This window comes from Stigmatopora argus, chromosome 5 (assembly GCF_051989625.1).
Source record: "Stigmatopora argus isolate UIUO_Sarg chromosome 5, RoL_Sarg_1.0, whole genome shotgun sequence".
NCBI classification, from domain to species: domain Eukaryota; kingdom Metazoa; phylum Chordata; class Actinopteri; order Syngnathiformes; family Syngnathidae; genus Stigmatopora; species Stigmatopora argus.
The window spans coordinates 16,609,711-16,631,084 of record NC_135391.1 but is presented as its reverse complement, the minus strand read 5'-3'; the positions used below and the strand labels follow the sequence as shown (position 1 = coordinate 16,631,084).

General features: G+C 39.3%; 3 protein-coding genes across 3 annotated transcripts; 1 reads left to right on the top strand and 2 right to left on the bottom strand.

Moving 5' to 3' along the window:
• Positions 1-564: 564 nt before the first annotated feature.
• On the bottom strand, positions 565-6,208 carry mblac2 (metallo-beta-lactamase domain containing 2). Its single transcript, XM_077600004.1, has 3 exons — positions 5,505-6,208; positions 2,119-2,333; positions 565-2,052 (listed from the first exon to the last, which is right to left on the bottom strand). The coding sequence occupies exons 1-3, from the start codon at positions 5,944-5,946 to the stop codon at positions 1,879-1,881; spliced, it is 831 nt and encodes a 276-aa protein (XP_077456130.1). The 5' UTR covers positions 5,947-6,208; the 3' UTR covers positions 565-1,878.
• Positions 6,201-10,932, top strand: polr3g (polymerase (RNA) III (DNA directed) polypeptide G). Its single transcript, XM_077600006.1, has 8 exons — positions 6,201-6,390; positions 6,468-6,600; positions 8,639-8,768; positions 9,063-9,128; positions 9,216-9,272; positions 9,529-9,593; positions 9,680-9,805; positions 10,726-10,932. The coding sequence occupies exons 2-8, from the start codon at positions 6,490-6,492 to the stop codon at positions 10,813-10,815; spliced, it is 645 nt and encodes a 214-aa protein (XP_077456132.1). The 5' UTR covers positions 6,201-6,390; positions 6,468-6,489; the 3' UTR covers positions 10,816-10,932.
• lysmd3 (LysM, putative peptidoglycan-binding, domain containing 3) lies at positions 10,886-20,974 on the bottom strand. The gene is made up of 3 exons (XM_077600003.1): positions 20,802-20,974; positions 19,243-19,514; positions 10,886-12,287 (listed from the first exon to the last, which is right to left on the bottom strand). The coding sequence occupies exons 2-3, from the start codon at positions 19,507-19,509 to the stop codon at positions 11,607-11,609; spliced, it is 948 nt and encodes a 315-aa protein (XP_077456129.1). The 5' UTR covers positions 19,510-19,514; positions 20,802-20,974; the 3' UTR covers positions 10,886-11,606.
• Between the last annotated feature and the right edge of the window lie 400 nt (positions 20,975-21,374).

Below are 21,374 nucleotides of genomic sequence, written 5' to 3'. Positions count from 1 at the left end.
AATAAAAGATTGAATAACAGATTATGAAGTGCAACATTAAAGTTAAAAATAAAAAAGTTGCCTTTAAAAAAAAGAAATTGTTTTATTGAACTGAATAAATGTTAAGATAACATTGGCAATTATGAAAAAAAATCATTTTGAATAACAGATTATGAAGTGCAACATTAAAGTTAAAAATAAAAAAAGTTGCCTTTTTAAAAAAGAAATTGTTTTATTGACCTGAATGTTAAAATAACTGGCAATTATGAAAAAAATTAATTAGTATTCAGTGGTTGTTAAAGTATTTTTTTTCAGGTTAACCTGTTTTTAATGTCAGCATTCACAACAAATGCAAACAACCATGTAATTGTTTTTACTAAATAAATATTTATTATCATTTTGTTGCCTATCCCAAAATCACGCAAGGCCAGCACTAATACTAAATTAGTTATACTTAAATTAGTTCCTATAAAGGGTTAAAACCGCAAAAGCTAGTCAATTGGTTAGATCGTGTTGGTAATCTATTTTGCGGCAAAGCCTCTCAGGATTCATTTTTTTCAAATATGAAAAATATGTATAAACATCTTAAAGGAAGATCGGAAGAAGGCTTTATTGTCAATCTTAAGGGCACCAAGCCTTAAATTCACCAATAGTACAAAGCACTTAAACATACAAGGGAGGTAGCAGATGCTGAATGTGTGCAATGTGCATAGACAAATAGTATGGCCTTTTATACTGGGCTTCAATACCTTCAGTGTTTGTGCTATTTTCACTTCACATGTGCTATACATATTTAAAAAAAAATCAAGTTACAGTTTAGAAAGAAATAAAGAGACCTGTGGGCTGCCACCAATTATTTTGACAGTGGACAAATCCCTAACTATTCAGTCAACTCATCACTTCAGATATCAAAATTTGGCTATATATGTGCATTGGAAACAAAAACTATGAAAAGCTGGACTATGAACACTAATATATATTTATGTAACTGCTTCTATTAAATGTATCTTGTTTTTTATTTTAATTATTTAAAATAAATATGTAATGTTAACTTAAAGCATCATTCATTTTCTGACCGCTTATCCTTGCAAGGATTGCGGGGGGTGCTGGAGCCGATCCAAGGTGACTCCGGGCCAGAGGCGGGGGGACATCCTGAATCGGTGACCAGCCGATCGCAGGGCATGAGGAGACGGACAACCATTCACACCCATACATAGGGGCAATTTAGAGTGTCCAATCAGCCTACCAAGTATGTTTTTGGAATGTGGGAGGAAACCAGAGTACCTGGACAAAACCCACGCAGGCCAAGGAGAACACACAAACTCCACACAGGAAGACCGACCTGGATTCTTACCCGGGACCTCAGAACGGTGAGGCCGACCACTCATTCGCCAGGCTGCGACTTCAAGTATTTAATATTAATATATATATTTGTGTTAAATTTGTATCAAATAAAACAGGGAAGTCCAAACTACCGTAAGGGGGAACTATGTTTTTTTATTGGTGCGCAAGAAATAATGAAAATAATAATTGAATACGATTTACCAAGATCCTTTAACTCAGCCTACATTCTATTTCACTTCTCAGCTTCAACACTAGAGGGAGCAAGTTACTCAAACAGCTTGTTCATTATTTTTAAAACCTGACATGTTGAAATCAATTTTTGTCAAATGTGCAGAATTTCAGCTAATTAATAAGAAAGATAGTGGGAGAGTAGTTCTTATATAAAAATTTTGGGTCTCTTAATTTTTTTCCAGAGCTGCATATTAACCTCGAGCATTACATCAGTAGACTATCATAACATTACATAGGTCAGTACAGTTCATGGCAATAAATCAAATTTGGCAACAATTACATTGTATTTTGTTTTGTACAGGATGCTATACCGCATGGGTGAACTCAGCAAACACCCCGCGGGTGCGACGCCCTGAGCGCCACACCGGCCAAGGTGCTCCACGCCCAAGTAGAAAACTTGGCCGGGCATGTTCCGGCTTTGCTAATGTATGAACTTGCAATGCGGTGGAGGCGTTTGGCGCCGAAGGTGTTATAATGTCCTGGCAGGACTTGATCCACCTGCGTGTGAGATCGCAATTAGATTCTCACGCAGTGTGTCGATGGGTGGCGCTGAAATGATCTTACCTGCTCGCTGTCCACCAGGCCTACCAGGCGCTCGCAGCTGCCGATGTAGTCGCTGACATGGCTGTACGGCAGCCAGTCGATCATGGCACCGTCGTACACCACGTCGCCGCTGAACAGAAGCTTGTTGTCAGCGTCATGGAGACAGATGCTGCCCCGTGAGTGGCCCGGCATGTGAAGCACTGTTAACTGCCTGTCGCCCAGATTGATGACGTCACCTTAAAGGGGATGCACGGTATGGAAGATGAATAAAATGAATGAATGCATGGACATATTGAGAAATTTTATGTCAATGTTTTAAATGTACCGTATTTTCAAGACTATTTGGCGCATCGTATTTTTAGCCGCAGTGTCAATAACTGTATTTTACACACACAAAGGACGCACCGTTCTTTTAGACGCAGCCAGGCATGGCATATATATATTATTTATGGATGAATTTCGAAGCGTAATAGCGCTGGCTACGGAAGCGGCCCCAGATGCTATTTCCAGTGCGCAGTGACTGCTGGGATATATAGTCCTTTTGTCAATACACCCAGGTTGACGGCTGTGATAAATTTGCACTAATAGTATCAATATACTACAACGGCGAACACACTAATTTGGTGCTACATGCACCAAATGCACGTTAAACCCGCACGCTAAAAACACGTTTTTAAAAAGGCAACGGAAGCAAAACTGAGTTCGGTTGTACTTTATTTAGCCATTTTACAATGTACTCACGTCATCATCACCCACAAAACCATCAAAGTCCTCATTTTCTGTGTCCGAATTGAACAATTGCCCAAATGAGTCTTCCAAAATGCCGGGTCCCCTCTCCACTGCTCCCATGCTGCTCGCAACTTTGCTTTGAAAGCCTGGTTGATGTCGATGTCCAGCGGTTGTAGTTCTCCGGCCTCCGGGAATGACGGCAAGCTCCGAGTTAATATATATTATATTTATATATATATATATATATATAGTTCGCAGTCTAGCTTTGAATGCTCTTTTGACGCCAACATCTAGCGGCAGGATTTCTTTTGTAAATACAGTCGAAATGACGGCGAGCACCAAATTAGTGTGCTCGCCGTCATACTGGGTGTATTAAGAACTCTATATCCCAGCAGTCACTGCGCAGTACTTTATCTATGGGAAAATAGTAGAGTTGGGGGCTGCTTGCCGTAGTTGTCCTATCGACTCATTTATTTTATTTTATCGTGATAACAATTTTAGTATTGGTCCATATATAAAGCGCACTGGATTATAAGGTGCCCTGTCTATTTTGGAGAAAATTTAAGACTTTTATGTGCGCCTTATAGTCGTGAAGCTACGGTAGTTGAGAAATAGGGGCAAACAGAGACCGTTTAACCCAATGGGTGACGTTGCCAAGGGTTTGACTACTTCTTTTGTAAGTCTTGAATGTCCATAATGCTATTCATTCCTTGCAAGGGATTAAACACTGCTCTGAGTCATGCATACATGCAGTAATTATTGACACAGCAGAACAGGTGTGTGCGTTTGATGGACTTTGAGTGCAATAAAGAGACGGAAGCACAGTTTAATAAGTGACCTATTTTTTTATAAGATCTTTTCAACCATTGCCAAAGTCAATGTTATTTGTTTGGTATTTCTGCCAAGAGTAACGAGGCATGTCAACTTCTCAGCCGGTGAACCCTATTATCACACTTAAATATCTAGTAATTGCGTCAAGGATGCTTTTACAGCAAGAATGCAATCCTTTGCCAGGTCAAGTCCATCAAGGGCCATTAAGAGTGAGAATTTAAATCATATATGCTCAAAGAAATCACTAGGAAATCACTAGGAAATATTCCAAAGAAATGCATGGTAGGCTGATTGGACACTCTAAATTGCCCCTAGGTATGATTGTGAACGTGAATGTTTGTTTGTCTCCTTGTGCCCTGCGATTGGCTGGCGCGAAGTCAGGATAAAGCGGTTTAGAAAATGAGATGAGATTAGGAGATTTAAGTAATACAGTGGTACCTCGTGATACAACATGCTCGTGTTCCGACGACAATTTCGATCGAATAATTCGCTCGCGATACAATTAAAATTTCAAGATGCGACGAAGCCAGGTGGCCATGACATGAGAAGCTGTTTATCATTGTAGCACACTGTCTTTTTTTGCCGCATCTCTTTCGTGTATAACTACTATATCTACGAGGACTGAACGATTCATTCAGACTAGTTTCGACCAGGAAACGCACAACGCGCATGCACGGGCAAAAAGAGGGCTTTCTGGGTAATGAAGTATACTCGTGCACACAACACCAATAGCCAATGGCACCCTTTCTCAGAATAAAACTTCATTACCCACAATCAATAAGTGGGAAGCTCAGCTATTGCATTTCCTGTTATTCTTTCTAAGGAAAGAAGGTCCCGCGATCGTCCTTTAAAGACTATTTCTCGTTGGCAAGTGGTCGTGCGTGATCCTATTGTGAGGACATTTGTGTGCATCATTTTCGGAATATTTTGAAGGCAATACAACAGCAAACAGTCCACCGATAGTGAGGGTGGAGGCGTGGCAAACCGCTAACCCGGAAAACGAAGGTAACAAAAGACAAAACTAGAATTCAGTTTTGTGTAAAGTTACATTAAACGTATGTTTGAGTGTGTCTGTATATATTTATCCAAGTTAATTTAAATTTGTTTGTTCGTTTACGAGTGCGTTGTTGCCCTGGATAAAGTCCCCCCGAACAGCACCCCCTCCGCCTCCGTGTATGTCGTTGTCTCTCCCCTCTGCGAAATGTGTCTAATTTTACATCTATTAAACACATTTTATTACTATTAAACCACTCGTTATTTATTACTTTGTCAAGATATGGCGAATTAGAAGAAATAAAACATTTTTTCCAATCCAATATCCTGTTTTTTGTGTTTTTTCAGAGGGTTGGAACGAATTAATTTGTTTTCAATTCATTACAATGGGAAACGTTCGCTCGAGTTACGAAAAGCTCGACATACAATCACAGTCTCAGAACGGATTACGATCATATGTCGAGGTACCACTGTATTTGGAGAAAAGTCCTAAAATTATGCGATTTAAAACATTACATTATTTATTTTTGCATCACTCGAACCAGAACTTTTGGTGACATTAGGTCAGTGTGAAAAATTAGATTTTTGAATCATTTTGGAGGTTCCTGCCGTTAAAACTTTGATGAGAATGACTATTGTTTATATAGGCGACATAGTTTGAAATTAAAAAGATTTAAAGATGGTGGTATCCCTTGAGATTTTTCCAATGCAAAAAGTGATCTAATACTCTCCCAGTTCAGATGGATTAGACATCTATCGCCGTCAATGGCATCCATTGAGTAAAAATTGATGGCTAATCAGCCAATCAAGCGTGGCCCCCCGTGACAGATGGAGCCACCGATCCAGCGTCTTACCTTCCTGCAGGATGTGCGTGGGCTGCACAGCCTTGACTTTATAGTGCCTCGCCCTCCACCCAGGACTGGGAGCCTCGGCGATCTCCCGGTCGCTGAGCCAGGTGACCGTCTCGTAGTTGTCCCCGTTGGCCAGAGCCTCCACCTCGGCGCTGTGGACGCCCACCTGTTGGAACTGATGCAGGCCGCCCGAGTGGTCGAAGTGGGCGTGGGTGGCGATGGCCAGCAGCGGGTTCTTCCGCTGCGGGTCCTTGCCCAGCAGCCCCATGGCGTCGATGTAGTCCGGCAAGCTCCTCAAGCCCAGTCCCGTGTCGATGACCAGATCCTGATGGGAGCCGCGTAGCAGCCATATGTTAGCCCGGTTCTCCGACTGGTAGAAGCGTTCCTGGATCCAGTAGAGGCCGTCCCCCAGACTCTTGTGAGCGTACCAGTCTGCCGCGGACATCCCAATTCATGCAGGTTTCACGCGTGGATGAAGCGCTAATCGGGCTGTCAGATCGCTTTAGTGGTCGCTTTGGTGGTTGCGCGGACGCTAGCTCGAGGGGAGAGCCGAGAAGCGGGTGTTTCCATTGAGGCTAACGCTGCGGCCGCGGACACGCCCTTTGCAGAGGGAGACCGCGGGGATTGGACAAAAGTGCGGAAGTAAAAATTATTCACGCTTTCAACGATTGGCTGCAAATTCACGCAACGTCACGCATGGCTCGTTAAAGCCAGCTGAGCACATGCAAACGCTGACCGGTGTGGTGTGGTAGCAAACACAACTCTTGTCAAATTAACGACAAAGTAGTTGTATACGAACGTAATGTGGACGCTAAAGACAAGATAGCGCTTGACGACAAACGTCGTTGACTTTTGAGGTAGCTTGACAGCTGTTAACACCCCTTTAGTTGTAAGTATGATCACACCGTTACACACAGTTCTGCATTTTTGAAGAGCATGACTGACCATGATGACGGCATTCATCAGGTGCAGTGGCGGTTCTGTCAGCATGGCAGGGAAGGGGCGTGGGGTGGCTGCGTTCACCTTCAATATTGAGGCACTGGGCATCGGCAGGGGCAGCATGCCAGAAGCCAGGGTGGGGCCCAGTCCACTCTTTCCTGTAAGTGTCCAGTGCATACATACCCACACTGAATATATTATACACTCAATCTATTGTGAGATTGGAAATCGGGCCCGATCTTGTTAGTTTCAGAAGATCGGAATCAGGTAAACATCATATTTAAAAAATGTATTAATTGATTTTTTTAATCAATTATTTTCAGAAGATCGGAATCAGGTAAACAGGTAAATGTCACATTTAAAAAATGTATTAATTGATTTTTTTAATCTAGGTTGACACAAAAATGAGAACTTTTTAACAATCCAATCAAACTAAGTGATGAAACATTTTGTTCTTAGTAAAGGACAACGGGCAGCCCGCTGGAGCGAGTGGTTAGCGTGTTGGCCTCACAGTGGGATATCTGGTTGGTCCACCTGTGTGGAGTTTGCATGTTCTCTGTGTGGGTTTTCTCTGGGTACTCCGGTTTCCTCCCACATTCCAAAGACATGCATGGTAGGCTGATTGGACATTCTAAATTGGCCCTAGGTATGAGTGTGAGCATGAATGGTTGTTTGTCTTTTTGTGCCCTGCGATTGGCTGGCCACCAATTCAGGGTGTCCCCCGCCTCTCGCCTGAGGTCAGCTGGGATAGGCTCCAGCACCCTCGTGACCCGAGTGAGGATAAAGCGGTTCAGAAAATGAGATGAGTAAATTACACCTTTGAAGAAACAGTGATGAAATGTTCCTTTGTTTAAATTTACGTCCTTTGGATAGCATCTTTTTATACATTTTTTTTTTAAATTAAAAGCTGCTGTTGAGATTACCACTGGCTGTGGCAACATCTCAGATGGGATATAGTGAATTTCATTCAGGAATCAACATTGTTAAAAATGGCAGTGTTAACTTGTTGAATGTGGTTGTCATTACTTGCTCATGTCTGCCAAATACTCACTTTGAAACAAAATCATCCTTTTGGGGTGGGGGAGTGGCGGGTTGTCCTGTTTCTTCCAAGTTGTTGCTGTGGGGAGCGATAGACATCCAATCTATTTTGACTAGGTAGCATGGCAGAAATTGTTCAATCACTGCCAGCCTTCCAGTCAAATTGAATTAGAATAGTTTGGTTTTAAATCCAATTTGCTTTTTTTTTGCTACATTAAATTTTCTTTTAACTGATTTTTATTGACCTGCTAACCCAGGGTTGGGGAAACTTTTCGGCCCGGGGGCCACATTAACTTTAAAAATTTGACAGGCGGGCCGGGTCAGCACAAGATACGATACATATAAAAACTGCATCCGTTAACAGTACATATGAAACATAAACAGAAAAAAGGACTAAAGTATGAACATACTCGTCACTCATCTGGGATTTATGGGGTGCTTTCTTGGTTTTCATCAGACTAAAGGTCTGTTCACACATATGTAGAGCCAAATAACACCAGAATCCTCTGTGCCATCTTCTGGATGTTTGGAAATTTGGCTGCACTTAATGAAGCCTAAAACTCAGAGACTTTCAGGGAGTTGAACTTGTCACATTGGAGCTCAATCAGTTCCAACTGCAACTCTTGTGGAACCGTTTCCGGGTCTTGTGAGAAAGGGCATGACACCAGCTGTCATTTTTTCCAAAATCACAAAACCGACGGCAGAATTGCTCATGCAGGTCATCCAATGATTTCCTGTATTTTGACCGCATAAAAAAAAAATAATAATAATTTGGACAACGTCGGCGGCCCGGATTAAAAGGCCTAACGGGCCGTATATGGCCCGCGGGCCGTAGTTGCCCATGTCTGTGCTAACCATTCTGCTGCCATGCCATCCGTTTTACTAATTATTTGGAAGAAATTAATACTCAATTTTTCTAAAAGTAAAATTGCCCAACTTTCTTCTGAGGTATAAATTGGAATAATACAAGGTAAGTACATTAGTCCATTCCTGTTATAATAGGTGTACTACAAAATGCTAAATTTAAACTTGTAAATATATATTTTTTACTTTAAAAAAATTAATTGCAGGTCAACAATGCATTTGGAAAAATTCTATGGCTCTACAGCACTGTCTTAACTACTGTTATTGTACCAAGTCCATCTTCATTCTTTTCATAGCCCATCGACTTCAAGCCTGTCCCGCTCAGAGTGGGCGAGGATATGGAATACATGCTGGCTCTCAAACAGGAGATGCGGGGAGTAATGCAACGGATGCCACGCAACCTCAAATTTCAGACCAATAAGGGGGGTGAGAGCTTTTCAAACATGTTGTTAGATAGGGAAGATCCAATAAGAATTGGCTAGAAGACAAGACAGCACTCAACAAGGGAGACATTTTCTATATGATCCTTTTATAAGGGGTAAAAGAGATGGCTTTGTGGAAGAATGTTGTTTGATCTCCTGCCAATATCCCAGACAGGTCCATCTATGGATTTTTAATATGGGACAATTGACTGATGGAACAAAATGGATTCTTAGCAATGCTGAATTTCTGAGTTCCAATCTCATTTATTTTTTTTTATTTTTTTTTTACTTGAAACAGATCTGGAGAAATACACAGAGAGATACTTGAAGGAGAAACAAAAAACTGCAGATGAATGGACACCAGGTTAATTTTCCTATTTTCTTCTTTGACACATCTTTGCAGGATTATGAGGATGGATAATAATTTTTTGCCTGTTTGTATATTTTAAAGACTGGAGCATCTTTCCCAAAGAATTGATGCCGCAAAAGAAAACGGGCAAGAAAGAAGGTATACAGTAGTATTTAAAATAAGGGGAGGGGAAAGCATCATTTAGTTAGTTGGCTACCATTAATGTAGGTAATGTGTTAATTATCATTATGGATTTATTTTTTAAAGAAAAAAATGGTTGAATTATTTGTCATTTTTGTTTACTTATGCAAATTTCTTTTTTTTAAACTTCCTTTCAGAAGAGCTTAAAAATCTGACCATTTTCCAAATATTTAAAGTAATTTTGGTGTAAAGACTAAATAACTCCATGTTACAGGCCCAAAGAAGAAAAGAGTGAAGATAAGCAGCAAAGCTGCAAAAGAAGTACTGAACAAATTGGATGTGAGGACAGTAGTCTGGTCTTTTGTTGTGCTTTGCTTGAATGAAATGTTCCTGTTCTTTATGGGATGTTCTTGTCGATAAATAAGGAGCTGGAAAAGAAAGGTGACAATGACAAATCAGATGAGGAGAAGCCAAAGAACAAGGAAAATGAGGGTGGTGATGATGAGGAGGAAGAGATTGAAGAGGAGGAATATGAAGAAGAGGAAGTTGAAGTGAGTTATTTTTAGAACCATCTTTTGTGATGTTACTGTTTTTCATTGAATCCTGGTTGTGCGTGGCAAGATTTAGGGTGTTTTAAGAGGCAGCTTGATTGTTTTGCATGTTTAGAAAAGGACTGCAAAAACCAAGATATATCTGAAAGAGGGGATAAACATAGCGTTTTGTCACTTTAGCTTACAGTACACATGAAAAGCTGCATGAACACATGCAATGTAGGTCAAAGTACTTCATAACATCGTTGAGAGCTGTACTCACAAAATTAATTGATTCCAGAAGTGCTTTCATAACTTGAATTTTTCCTAAGTAGAGTCTCATATTACATGTAATTGCCCTCAAGGATCTCAGTGGGCGCAGGTTTTCATTCCAACCGAAGAGAATATATTTTTGAAATCTGGTGTCTTAAGAGCGGATGAACAAACGTTCAGTCCAAAAATGTCTAGATGAGTCAATGATGAATTTGTGGTAAATGAGTGCCATGCTAGGGTTAAGAAAAACGAACAAAATGTGCATGATAGGGTTAATCATAAAAAGAAAAGATGACTGGCTCTGACACAGTACATCCCATGCGAGGCTGACTTTGTGATAAATTCCAATACTTTGTTTAAAAACATGTTAAATTAAAATTGTGCAAATTATACACTATGTACTTGAAGCATAACCAAGGTGTTGTGCTTTGCAGAATAAATTGGCCCAACTTCCCTTGAACCAAAGTAATTGTAAAATCTAAAATATGTATTGGCAACTAAAGGATTTTAAAGTTCACCTTAAAACAAATTTGACATTTCACATGCCAACTGCCTCCCATTGTTTGATTAGTTGCTACCCAACAAACTGCAGATGTGCCAACAATATGTCAAGGCTGGAAGATAGATTTGTGGTCTGTAATGCATTAAAATCTTTTGTTTTGTAACAGGACAATGACTATATTGACAACTACTTTGACAACGGTGAAGACTTTGCTGCAGGCAGTGATGACAACATGGACGGCGAAGCAACGTATTAACTACCTCAACTTATTACGTTTCCTTTAAGATTGTGAATGACGCCAAAAAAGTGTAAATAAGACACCAAAGTGTATGCACGCTGGCAATATTTGAAAATAAATTTATTTTACTCTCCAGCCTATATGCAACAATTACAGCTTTAAAGGCACATTGTCAACAGAGGTGATGTTATAAAAAAGTCCTATGGAAATTATGTGCAATTTCTAATTTTCATCACTGAACCTTTTTTATGCAGTACCCAGGCTATCAAAAAGAAAAATATGGAGAAAGTGAACTCAAGACTTTTGAATACTAATGGTTTAGACTGGCTCAATAGTCTTGAATGAAATATATTAAATCTATATCAAGCACATTGTGAATAATCATTCTTTTCAAACAATTGTAATTAAAAAAAGGACTGACTAAGAAATTGACAGGGATAGGAATCCAATCCATTTGGAAGAGGAGTTTAAACGGAATAAATGTCTATCACCATCATAGGCAGCTAATGAGCTGAGGAAATATATTTTTGGTGACTAGTGTTATATTTGATCCTTATTTTGACAAAAAAGACAGGAATAAGAAACTTGGGAATGATCTTAAATTGCTTAAATCTAACTCTGATGACCAAAAATTAGAACTAAGCCATTTTTCTTCCTAGTGCCAAATTACTGCCAGTATTACACCTTTGCACATATTTAAACACGAAAATGTTGCTTCGCATTAAAGTAGCAGCTTGGTTGGAATGAACCACAAGTCCAGGTTCGCTGAGTTCGAAATGCATAAATGTGTTCCACTAGAAAGACACTAATCAAGTCTTTGCATGTGGTGGACTGTCCACTTTGAGTCCTTGCGGGGCTTCCTGAGGGACCCCTGCAGCGTGGTGTGAGGGGTACGTTCCTACTTGATGGTTTTCTAGAGGAACGTGCTCATGTGCGGCGAGCACAAGGCTGGGAATATCTACATCTGTACCGTGATGCCCAACTTCACCTTTCATAAGGACTTCATAGTAAAGCAGGTAAAAGACGGGCGTGATAATTCCAACCACCAGCATTATGACCACCGCCGTCCACCACCGCATGCCCCAATCGGCGCCGTAATACGGGTCCTTTTTCTCCGCCGGTTTGTATTCCACTTTTCCCGGCGAGGGTAGCACGGGCTGGGCCGTCAAGGAGGACACGACCTCGTGGAGGTTGCTCCTGGACGGTTCAGAGGATTTGACCAGTTGCTCGATGTCCTTGTCCTTCACCTGAAGGTAGCCTTCCACGCTGTCTGTGGAAGAGGAAGAATCGGTAGACAACTCCGGCGGGTGGAGGTCCGCGGAGTAACTGGGATTCGGGCGCCGGGATTCGCCGGGGGAGGCCTGTTTGAGAGGTCCGCTGTTGTAAGTTTCAGTCAGCATGCTAAAACGCTTGACGGGGATTTTCACTGAACGCAGGGCGAAGAAGTCCTGCTCTGCCACCAGGCTGTTGGAGCGTTTTAGATCTGTCACCTGAGAACACAGAAAATTGCAATTGAGGCAGGCTTCCGAAACGTGGGCATTTTATGACAAAACAACTGTTATAAAAAGACAAACAACACCTAGTATAAATGACCTCATGAAACATGGTTTCTTTAGGTATTCATGTTAATGGATTTTTTTGTCAATGATCATAGCTCTGTTACAGTAAAGCCTTGAATATGGCGGTTAATGGAGAACGGACATGGCTGCGATAATCGAAAAATCACGAAGTTGGGTCACTCCTGTTATAACTACCTTTTTTGTATTTTTTTTCTTCAGTGCCGAGTCCTAGTAGCAAGAGTGGCTTCTGCTTACGAGTTGCAGCGTGGATTTTCACATTTTTATTGAACTTTAGAATATCTATTTTTAATAATAGCAGAAAAAAATCGCAAAAGAGTGATTTCGCCATAAGTGATGTTGCGATAATCAAGGGAAGATGGTAATTGGGAAAACTTTTTTTTAAAGCAGAAAAAATGACTTTCATTCTGCAGCACGAGTCTTACCCATGCACTTCAACACTGACAGATTCGAGCACAGTTGCGTGTGATAATGAGTCTTAACGCATTGGCTGGCAGTGATGGTGAGAGATAAAGAACCAGATTTGCACTGAAATTGAGGTGTTTTCACATTGAACACAGCATTTGAACCCAACGAGTTTAGTGGACTTGTTTTCAAATTTCATATTTCATGCTGAGCAAAGGCGAACTAATACGGCATTTCCCTGCGAGCCGTCCGGCGTCGCCACAGCGAATCAACCTTTTCCATTTCAACCGGTCCTTTCCATCATCCTCCCCTACATCAGTCACTTTCATGTCCTCCCTCACTATACCATACCCATGTATATTCTTCTAGCCCTCTTTCCTGGCATTTCCACACTCAACTCCCTCTGACTGATATAGTCCCCAACTCTCCTCTACACACGTGTAGTTGTGTACAAAAAAATGAATATACGCCAGTTTTTTATTTCATTAAGAAAATACTTTCAGCCAAGATGGACATGGTAAATGTGTTTTTTGTCTATTTAAGTACGGGGCCTGGGTGGAGCGAAGAAGCTACTTTTAAATAATAACCAGACTCCATCCAATGATAAACTCAATGTTATGTGTAAAGGTATGCAGTGTGTTAGTTATCAAGGATTAACATTTGCTATGAGATGTGGATTCGGATGATAATCAGCAGGCACAGTAATCATGGTAACCGAGTAGTGAAACAGAATGACTAGGTCAGATCAAATGCTATTTGGCTGCAACTATTTTTTTTTCAGAATAGCATATTCTACTTGTAATGCCAAAAGTTAGTGATTGGATCAGACTTGACTTTACATTGTTTAACATAATAACGCACAAACAATACAACATGATGTGATAATCATTTACTGAGTAGCAACAAAAATATTAACTTATATTGTTAGCGCGTTGGCCTCAGTTCTGGGGTTGTGGGTTCAATCCCAGGTCAGTCCTCAATGTGGAGTTTGCGAATTCTCCCCCGGGCTTACATTCCAAAAACATGCATGGTAGGCTAGTTAAACACTCTAAATTGCCCTTAGGTATGAGTGTGAGTATGAATGCTTGCCAATTTCCTCATGCCCTTCAATTGGCTGGCCATCAATTCATGGTGTCTCCCGCCTGGTGCCTGAAATCAGCTGGGATGGGCTCCAGCACCCCCCACGACCCTTGTGAGGATAAGCGGTTCAGAAAATGAATGAATGAACTTTGTTGTAGCCTTACTGCAAAGGTTCAGTGATGCTTCCTCAAAATAGTCCAACTCCTTAAAATCAATAGCACAAGTGCAAATAAAAGGAATAATGGAGCCCCTTAAATCATTTATGTATTGAGTATGACTATGACATTAACTACTGGAAGGCTAATGAACACATTATTGGGTTCAAAGTAGTAACTGTAAAAAAAAACAAAAAAAAGCTGCAAAGTAGTGTACTTAATTTGTTTTATATATAAGTCAGTGTGCATGTCCAGGGAAGAAGTCATTATAATTGAGATTGTACTCCATTAAAAACTGAAAATTATAAAGTACTTTGTCACAACATTAGAAGTACTTTGGGATAAAGTCAAGCAGATTCAACAAACCAGAAAGTCCAGATGCGTTTTATTGAGCTTAGTGAAGAACCACCACAGGTTACATGACGGACAACCTTCAAGCCAAATGTTAATGGGCTTACAGGCAAAAAAAATTGAGACCGTTTGACTCCAGGGTCGGCCAAACTAAAGGTCCGCAGTGGGTGCGAGCTTTCGTTCCAACCTCTAAAGAGGTATGATATAAGTGCAATCAGTGAATCAGTCAGGTGCTTCTTTTTTCGGCAAAAACCCCATTGGGTTAAACCAGGGGTGTCAGACTTGGGTTGGTTCGCGGGCCGCTTTAACGTCAACTTGATTTCACGTGGGCCGGACCATTTTAGATATATTTAGATTTTTTTATATAAATGGATTAAAAGAACTGGATTAAATTCCCAGAATATTCATTTTTTATAGATCTAAAAAATGTTTATTTTAGCTTTTTTAATATATTTTTAGATTTTACAAAATGATTTTTGAACTAAACCAGAAAAAAATGATTAAAAAATTACAATTAATGATTTGAAAGGGGGAAAATCAGGAAATGTAATATACATCTATACTCTTCATTTTAATTTGATCCTAAAACAGAAAGTCGGCACTCATGATTTACTTTCCCGGGCCACACAAAATGATGCGGTGGGCCAGATTTGGCCCCCGGGCCGCCACTTTGACACGTGGGTTAAACTGTTTGTGCTGAATCAGTTGGAACAAAAACCAGATTTTTTTTTTTTTTTATAGTTGTCTATAACTAGTAGATAGACGTCCAACCCATTTGAACTTTGGATGACAGATGAAGACGATTTGACATCTAGTTCTGTTAAATGCAATAAATGAGTTTTTATCAAATGATTTAAGGTCCATTTTTTGGATTTGTTTTTGAGAATTGCGAACTTCTATTTATGACGGAATTACAATATACTGAAACTAGGAATTATTGTGGTAAACCTTTTTTTTCTGTTAAGCAAGTATGAAAAGCAAACCATTTTGGAGCTGACAGACGAGGTAAAATAGGCTTAGAGCTATTGCACAAAAAATAGGCATAGCCACTCCAACAATTTAAAGAAAGAGCTCTGAAGAAAAAAAAAACTCTAAAAAGGAACTGCCAACTTCCAGGGGTGAAAGCGTTACAATCCATTGCTCCAAGAAGACTTTGAAAGAATAAATATATATAGAAGCCATTCCAAAAGATGCAAACCACTCATCAGCAAGAATAATCTGAAGGCCGGCAAATAAGTACAAAGATCACCTACTAAAGAGTTTGAAACAAAGCGTTACGGACTGAGCAGACCAAGATTAACCTGTACCATAATGATGGAAAAACCAGAATATGGAAAAACAAAGTATCTGCTTATGATCCAAAACATACAAGCTCATCTGTAAAATATGGAGGAAGTAGTGTCATGGCTTGGGCTTGCATGTCAGTTTCTGAGAACATAAATGAGCAGTGATAGCTACATCTTAATTGCTCTAATTATATGCTTGAATTTGGCACACTTTGGTGGGACAGGACCTGTTTCAGCGGTCTCCCTTCTCAACTCGGTGCTGACTGACAAAACCACCTTCGAACTGTGTTTTAATTTCCTCTCAACTTCTTCCTTGTGAGAAAAGCTTGATGCAATCACTTAGATAATTGGTTTAGATTGTTACACTTTGAAGGGATGCAGTTACTCAAGTTTACATTTTCATTGAACCCTTTAACCCAGCTGACTTCGGGCAACAGGCGGGGGACAACACCCTGAATTGGTGGCCAGCCAATCGCAGGGCACAAGGAGACAAACAACCATTCACGCTCACACTCATACTTAAGGGCAATTTTAGAGTGTCTGATCAGCCTACCATGCATGTCTTTGGAATGTGGGAGGAAACCGCAGTACCCGGGGAAAACCTACAAACTCCACACAGGTGGACCGACCTGGATTTGAACCCAGATCCCCCACTTTGAGGCCAAGGGCGCTAACCACTCATCCGCGGGGTTGCCAGTAGATAAAATGTGCACTATGAAATTAAAACCATTTCAGAAAGCTTATTTGGATTAAAATGTATTTTTCTTATAAGGGTTTACATAAAACTTGAAAATATTTTAGGAGAGAAAACAGCCTAAATAAAGAAAAATTCATTTTTTTAGTTAGTTAAGGCCTTGAAAAAGACACAACCAGATAAAAATCTTAAAATTTTGACAACTCTTAGCCTACATTAAAATAGTCATTGTTACCTATTTTTTATCAACAAGAAATAAATAATAATAAAAAAAAAAGGATTTTAATTTTTAACACCAACCTTACGTTGACAAAAGTTGAAGATCACGGACCCTGCAAATTTTCTGGTTCAGGTAACATAAATCTAAGCAATATAACTTTAATATATTTATTTATTTATTCACAATTTACTCCCTCCTTTTAATTTTTTGACATCACTAAAAATAATGCATTATATAACAAACAATAATGTGTTTATAATAACATGTGCAATTTCTTAGACTGCAATATTTTAGGATTACCTTGCCCGGACGTGACTTTTTAAATTACGTATTTATGTTTTTACTGAATCACGCACTTTGCGGAGTAGCACCACTAATTTCATTATATGCAGCGGTTGTATAATGACAAAAAGGGCTTTTGATTTGATTGATTTGAAACACACACAAAAAATCCGTCAGGTTTTTCCATATCATTCAGCCCTGACAATTTTTTGCGTGTTTGTTATATAATGCATTATTTTGCAGTCATTTATTTCCTCTAACTCTCCGAATAAAAAGTCTGAAAATACATACGCTAGCATGCATGCTATGCTGTGTGTCATGCTAGCACAACGATAGCAGTGCGTCCTTTAAAACAAAGCACCCTATGTATTGACAAAAAAACTGAATTTTTTAGACTTAAGTGGGTCCTATAGGTGTGAAAATACAGTACAGACGCTCCCCTACTTACGAACATTCAACTTACGAACAACGGTACATACGAACATGTCTGCAAATTGCGTTTAAGTCCAAAAATGTTCGCAAGTCCAATTTTGTATTTCGCGTCTTTTTCGGAGTAGTACTTCTTTCCGCCGCTAATACCGACGCCTGGCGCTGTGAGAGCTCAGCTCACCCAGCATCTACCTTCTTCGTTGCAATGCGGAAGGGCGTGAATGTATCTCCAGTGTGCAAAGAACCTTTTTCATTTGTATCATTAAATATCTCATGCATCCAATATTGAATATGGTTGGTAAAAAGCTAAAGGCTTCTATTGAGGGAGTTGCAAGGAAGAGGCAAGCCATTTCATTTGAAACGAGTGGCAATAATAACGAAGCTTGATGCGCGTCAGAAAGTGGTGAGCGTTGCACATTCAGTACCATTTATAAACAGAAAGATCGAGCAGCAGGACCCAAATATTGAACGTTGCACAAAGTTTGCAAATCAATTGAATGATGCCATACAGTGCTACTGCATCATTTATGATGAAAAAAAGAAGAAAACTGTGCAATCGTCATTAGGTCGCTTCTTTTGGCCAGTTTCTAATACATAAATCTATCTCTCTCTCTACAGTACTGTACATATTCTCTCCATTTTATTAAATGTTTTTTTTTCAGTACAAACCAATGCGTGTTACTTATACAAGCCTTAAACATACAAATGCACTTATATAAACCTTCAATATACTTATATAGGACTTAAACATAAATTATAATACAAAATATAGCACTAAATCAACTTACAAACAAATTCAACTTATGAACAATCGCTCGGAACCAATTGCGTTCGTAAGTTGAGGAGTGTCTGTATATACATATTAGCTTGACTACAGCAGTTTATTTCACCATGTTTTCTATGCATTGTGGACTCAAGTAAAATTGTTAGTTATGAATTTGAACAACGCGGCAAAGCAGGTAGGGTATGTTCCCATTCCTCCTTTATGACCGAAAAAAACTGTGCGTGCGAATGTCTCTGTTCTGTAATTACCAGGCGAATTAGTAGCAATCAGTCCAGGGTGTATTCTGCCTTTCAGCAATGAACTGCACAAACTTAGCAATAGAAATTTGATGAATAGAGAGCTTGGTCAGTCTAGTGCATAAAAGATTACCATGGGAAAATGTCTCTGGCAAAATGTGAGATATTGTTGAAGAGCTTTTTGTTGAATTTGACAATTTCTCGCGTATAAGCCGCCCCCTGATTCACAATTTTCACCTCCATATTCATAGTTTTAATGGAGAGTACAAATGTGTGAGTTTGAAGGGAAAATCTTAAGAAAAAATCATCGCACGTGATATTTCTGAGATACTGTATGAATCTAAAGCACATTTTTTTGGGTCAATATCATAAGGAAGTTAGCAATTCATTCAGTATGTTTTCTTACTGCAAAACAGAAAATAACCAATATATAGTAAATGTTACTTTGCTTACATTTACTGGTGAAAACAAGTATAGCAAGTCTTGTGCGCATATAAGCCATACCCTTGATTCAGTCATCTTTTTTTGTTACAAATATGGCTTACGTGCGAGAAATACAGTAAGCCGATTAATTGACTCATCCCCAAAATGATCTTTTTGACACTTTTTGCATTGGAAAAAATCTCAAGGCACACCACGAGCAGAAAATCTTCTTTATATTATTTTATTTATTTATTAAACCTTATTTTAATTTTGGGCTTTTTCTCCCAATACTACGCAAAAGTCATGTGCTCAGAGACTTTACGTCGACAAAAGCTGAAGCCTCTGAAACCAAATAACTTCCGGTTCACGTACCGTAAAAACAGGAAAACGACTTAAATCTCGTAATATTACGACTTTGTTTCCTCCCAATATTACTTCAACCACCTAACATTACGAGAAGAGCCGTTTTGTGCTCACACAAACTTAATGTCGACAAAAGTTGAAGTTATGGGTGAACACTTACTGAGCAATGATACTGCAAGGCAATGCTGTTCAGCGTGTCCCCCTCGTGAATGTCTCGGTTCAGGTAGATGATGTCGTCCATCTTCTCCCTGGAGGTGCTCCTCCGATACCGCTCCTTGCCACGCGGCCGCAGCTCGTATGTCTCCCCGTCCTCCTCGGACAGTTCGTTCTCGGAAGCAGTGGCCGAGAACAGGCAAGCGTGACCCCCGTTGGCAGGTTGAACCATGGTGGGCGACTGGAAGCCATAGTTCGGGGGCCGTGCACTCATTTTCACTACATTAGAGAAATTAAATAGTAACTTATACTGATATGACAATAAGTGTGCACTTTTTTCTGAATAGTAAATAAAAAAACATGTTGCTACATTATGTGCGAGCTAGATTTGTTTTCTTATTTCACGGCACCTTCAGTTTCCGTCTCAATGTAACCACCGACATTGACCTAGAAAGGGTGACCTGATTTTAGTTACCACGTGAAAAACTGTCAACATTTCCTGAATTTGTAGTTTAGAAATTGCCTTTGAAAACTGTAAGATGTTATCAAATCCATATTCCCATATTTAAGGAGGTATTTTTATGCTTCCGCAAAATATAAGGAAAATAGGTCAACTTAATTTCCCTTGAAACATTACTCTCATTGCTTACTTAAATGCTAAATGTATCAGTTTGAACAAATAGAAATGGCCCTAAATTGATTGACCAAATTTACAACAATAAAAGTCATAACACAATACAGTCCTATCAGCAGTACCGTAGTACATTTATATTGCTTTATATTTGAACATAACAAGAATTGAAGTTTTTTTTATTTAGCAAACGTATTGTTAATATCATTCTTGAAAATAAGATACATATGAACAGAAGTGTTAATCATTTAAAACTCAAAAAAGGTCACAGTGAAGACAGTAAAAGGTGTTCACTCAGTGAGTTTCTTCACATCAAAGGCAGCCAATTAGTTAATTAAAAATCCAATACCTTTATTGTCATTCTGTGATCAATGTAAGAAAAATAGTAAAGAAAAATTTAGACACTATAATTTTAAAATAAATAAACCAGAGTATGACGTTAATTAGTGCCCATGTTGTCTACATTATTGCTCTTATTGCACAGATTAGTTACTGATTATGTTGGAAGTAGTGTTGCTTTCCACAATTCAGAGTATTTTAGAGCATTATGGCTAAGCATGAAAATAACACGTAAAAGACAAGCTACAAATCACAATCTAATTATTCATATTATAACTTGATATGACTCCTAGGATGCTTGATTATAATGTTTTTATTTATCCAACACTTTTTATCTGTGAAATTCGAATAACGTTTTTGAAGCTACAGAAATGTAATGCTTTTCCAGTGATTAAATAGTGAAAAAAAATCTTAAAACCTCAAATACTCAGCGACATAAGTAAAATAAAATCACATCTGTTTATCTCGGGCTAATGCTAACTAGCCTTGTAAGGCTGCTCGGTGACCACATTTCAATCGATTACTAATCTAGTTTATAGAGACATATAGCGGAGAGGTTAAAAAAATGAATAAATAACTAAATAAATCACGCTTACCTGAAGACGTGAACACCGATCAGTCGCCCAAAAGCATAACTACGGGCGGTACTACCGCCCGTCGCACCTTACCGTTTCAGATCCTCGGAATATACTAGTTGGCTACTGTTTAGCAAGCGTCTTCGCTCAAGGCCACGTCCGCACACGCGTGACGTCACAACACCGGCTGCCATAGACATATTACTTTTCTTAAACTAGATGTCTGAAGCATGCTGAGAGCCAATGGGGACGCGCGTGTGTCTTGTAAACGAGGAGGAGCGTGTAATTTAAAATAGCTATAAATCGCTCAATTTCAAAACGATTTTCAAATGGTTAAGTTTTTCATGAAACTGAAATGTGCATTTTGTTTATCACAACAACGTGGATCACAGGCACGATTATTCGTTTTTTTATGCGTCTTCAAACCTATTGAGAATTCAACAAGAGTATTTAATGGAGAAAATCACCTACTAACGCACAATGGTCATAAACTACTTACGCCGCCGATTCCCCGATAATTGAATTGAATTGAATGCTTTTATTGCCATTATACAAGTATAATGAGATTTAAAGCTTCACCACAAAGTATACAAA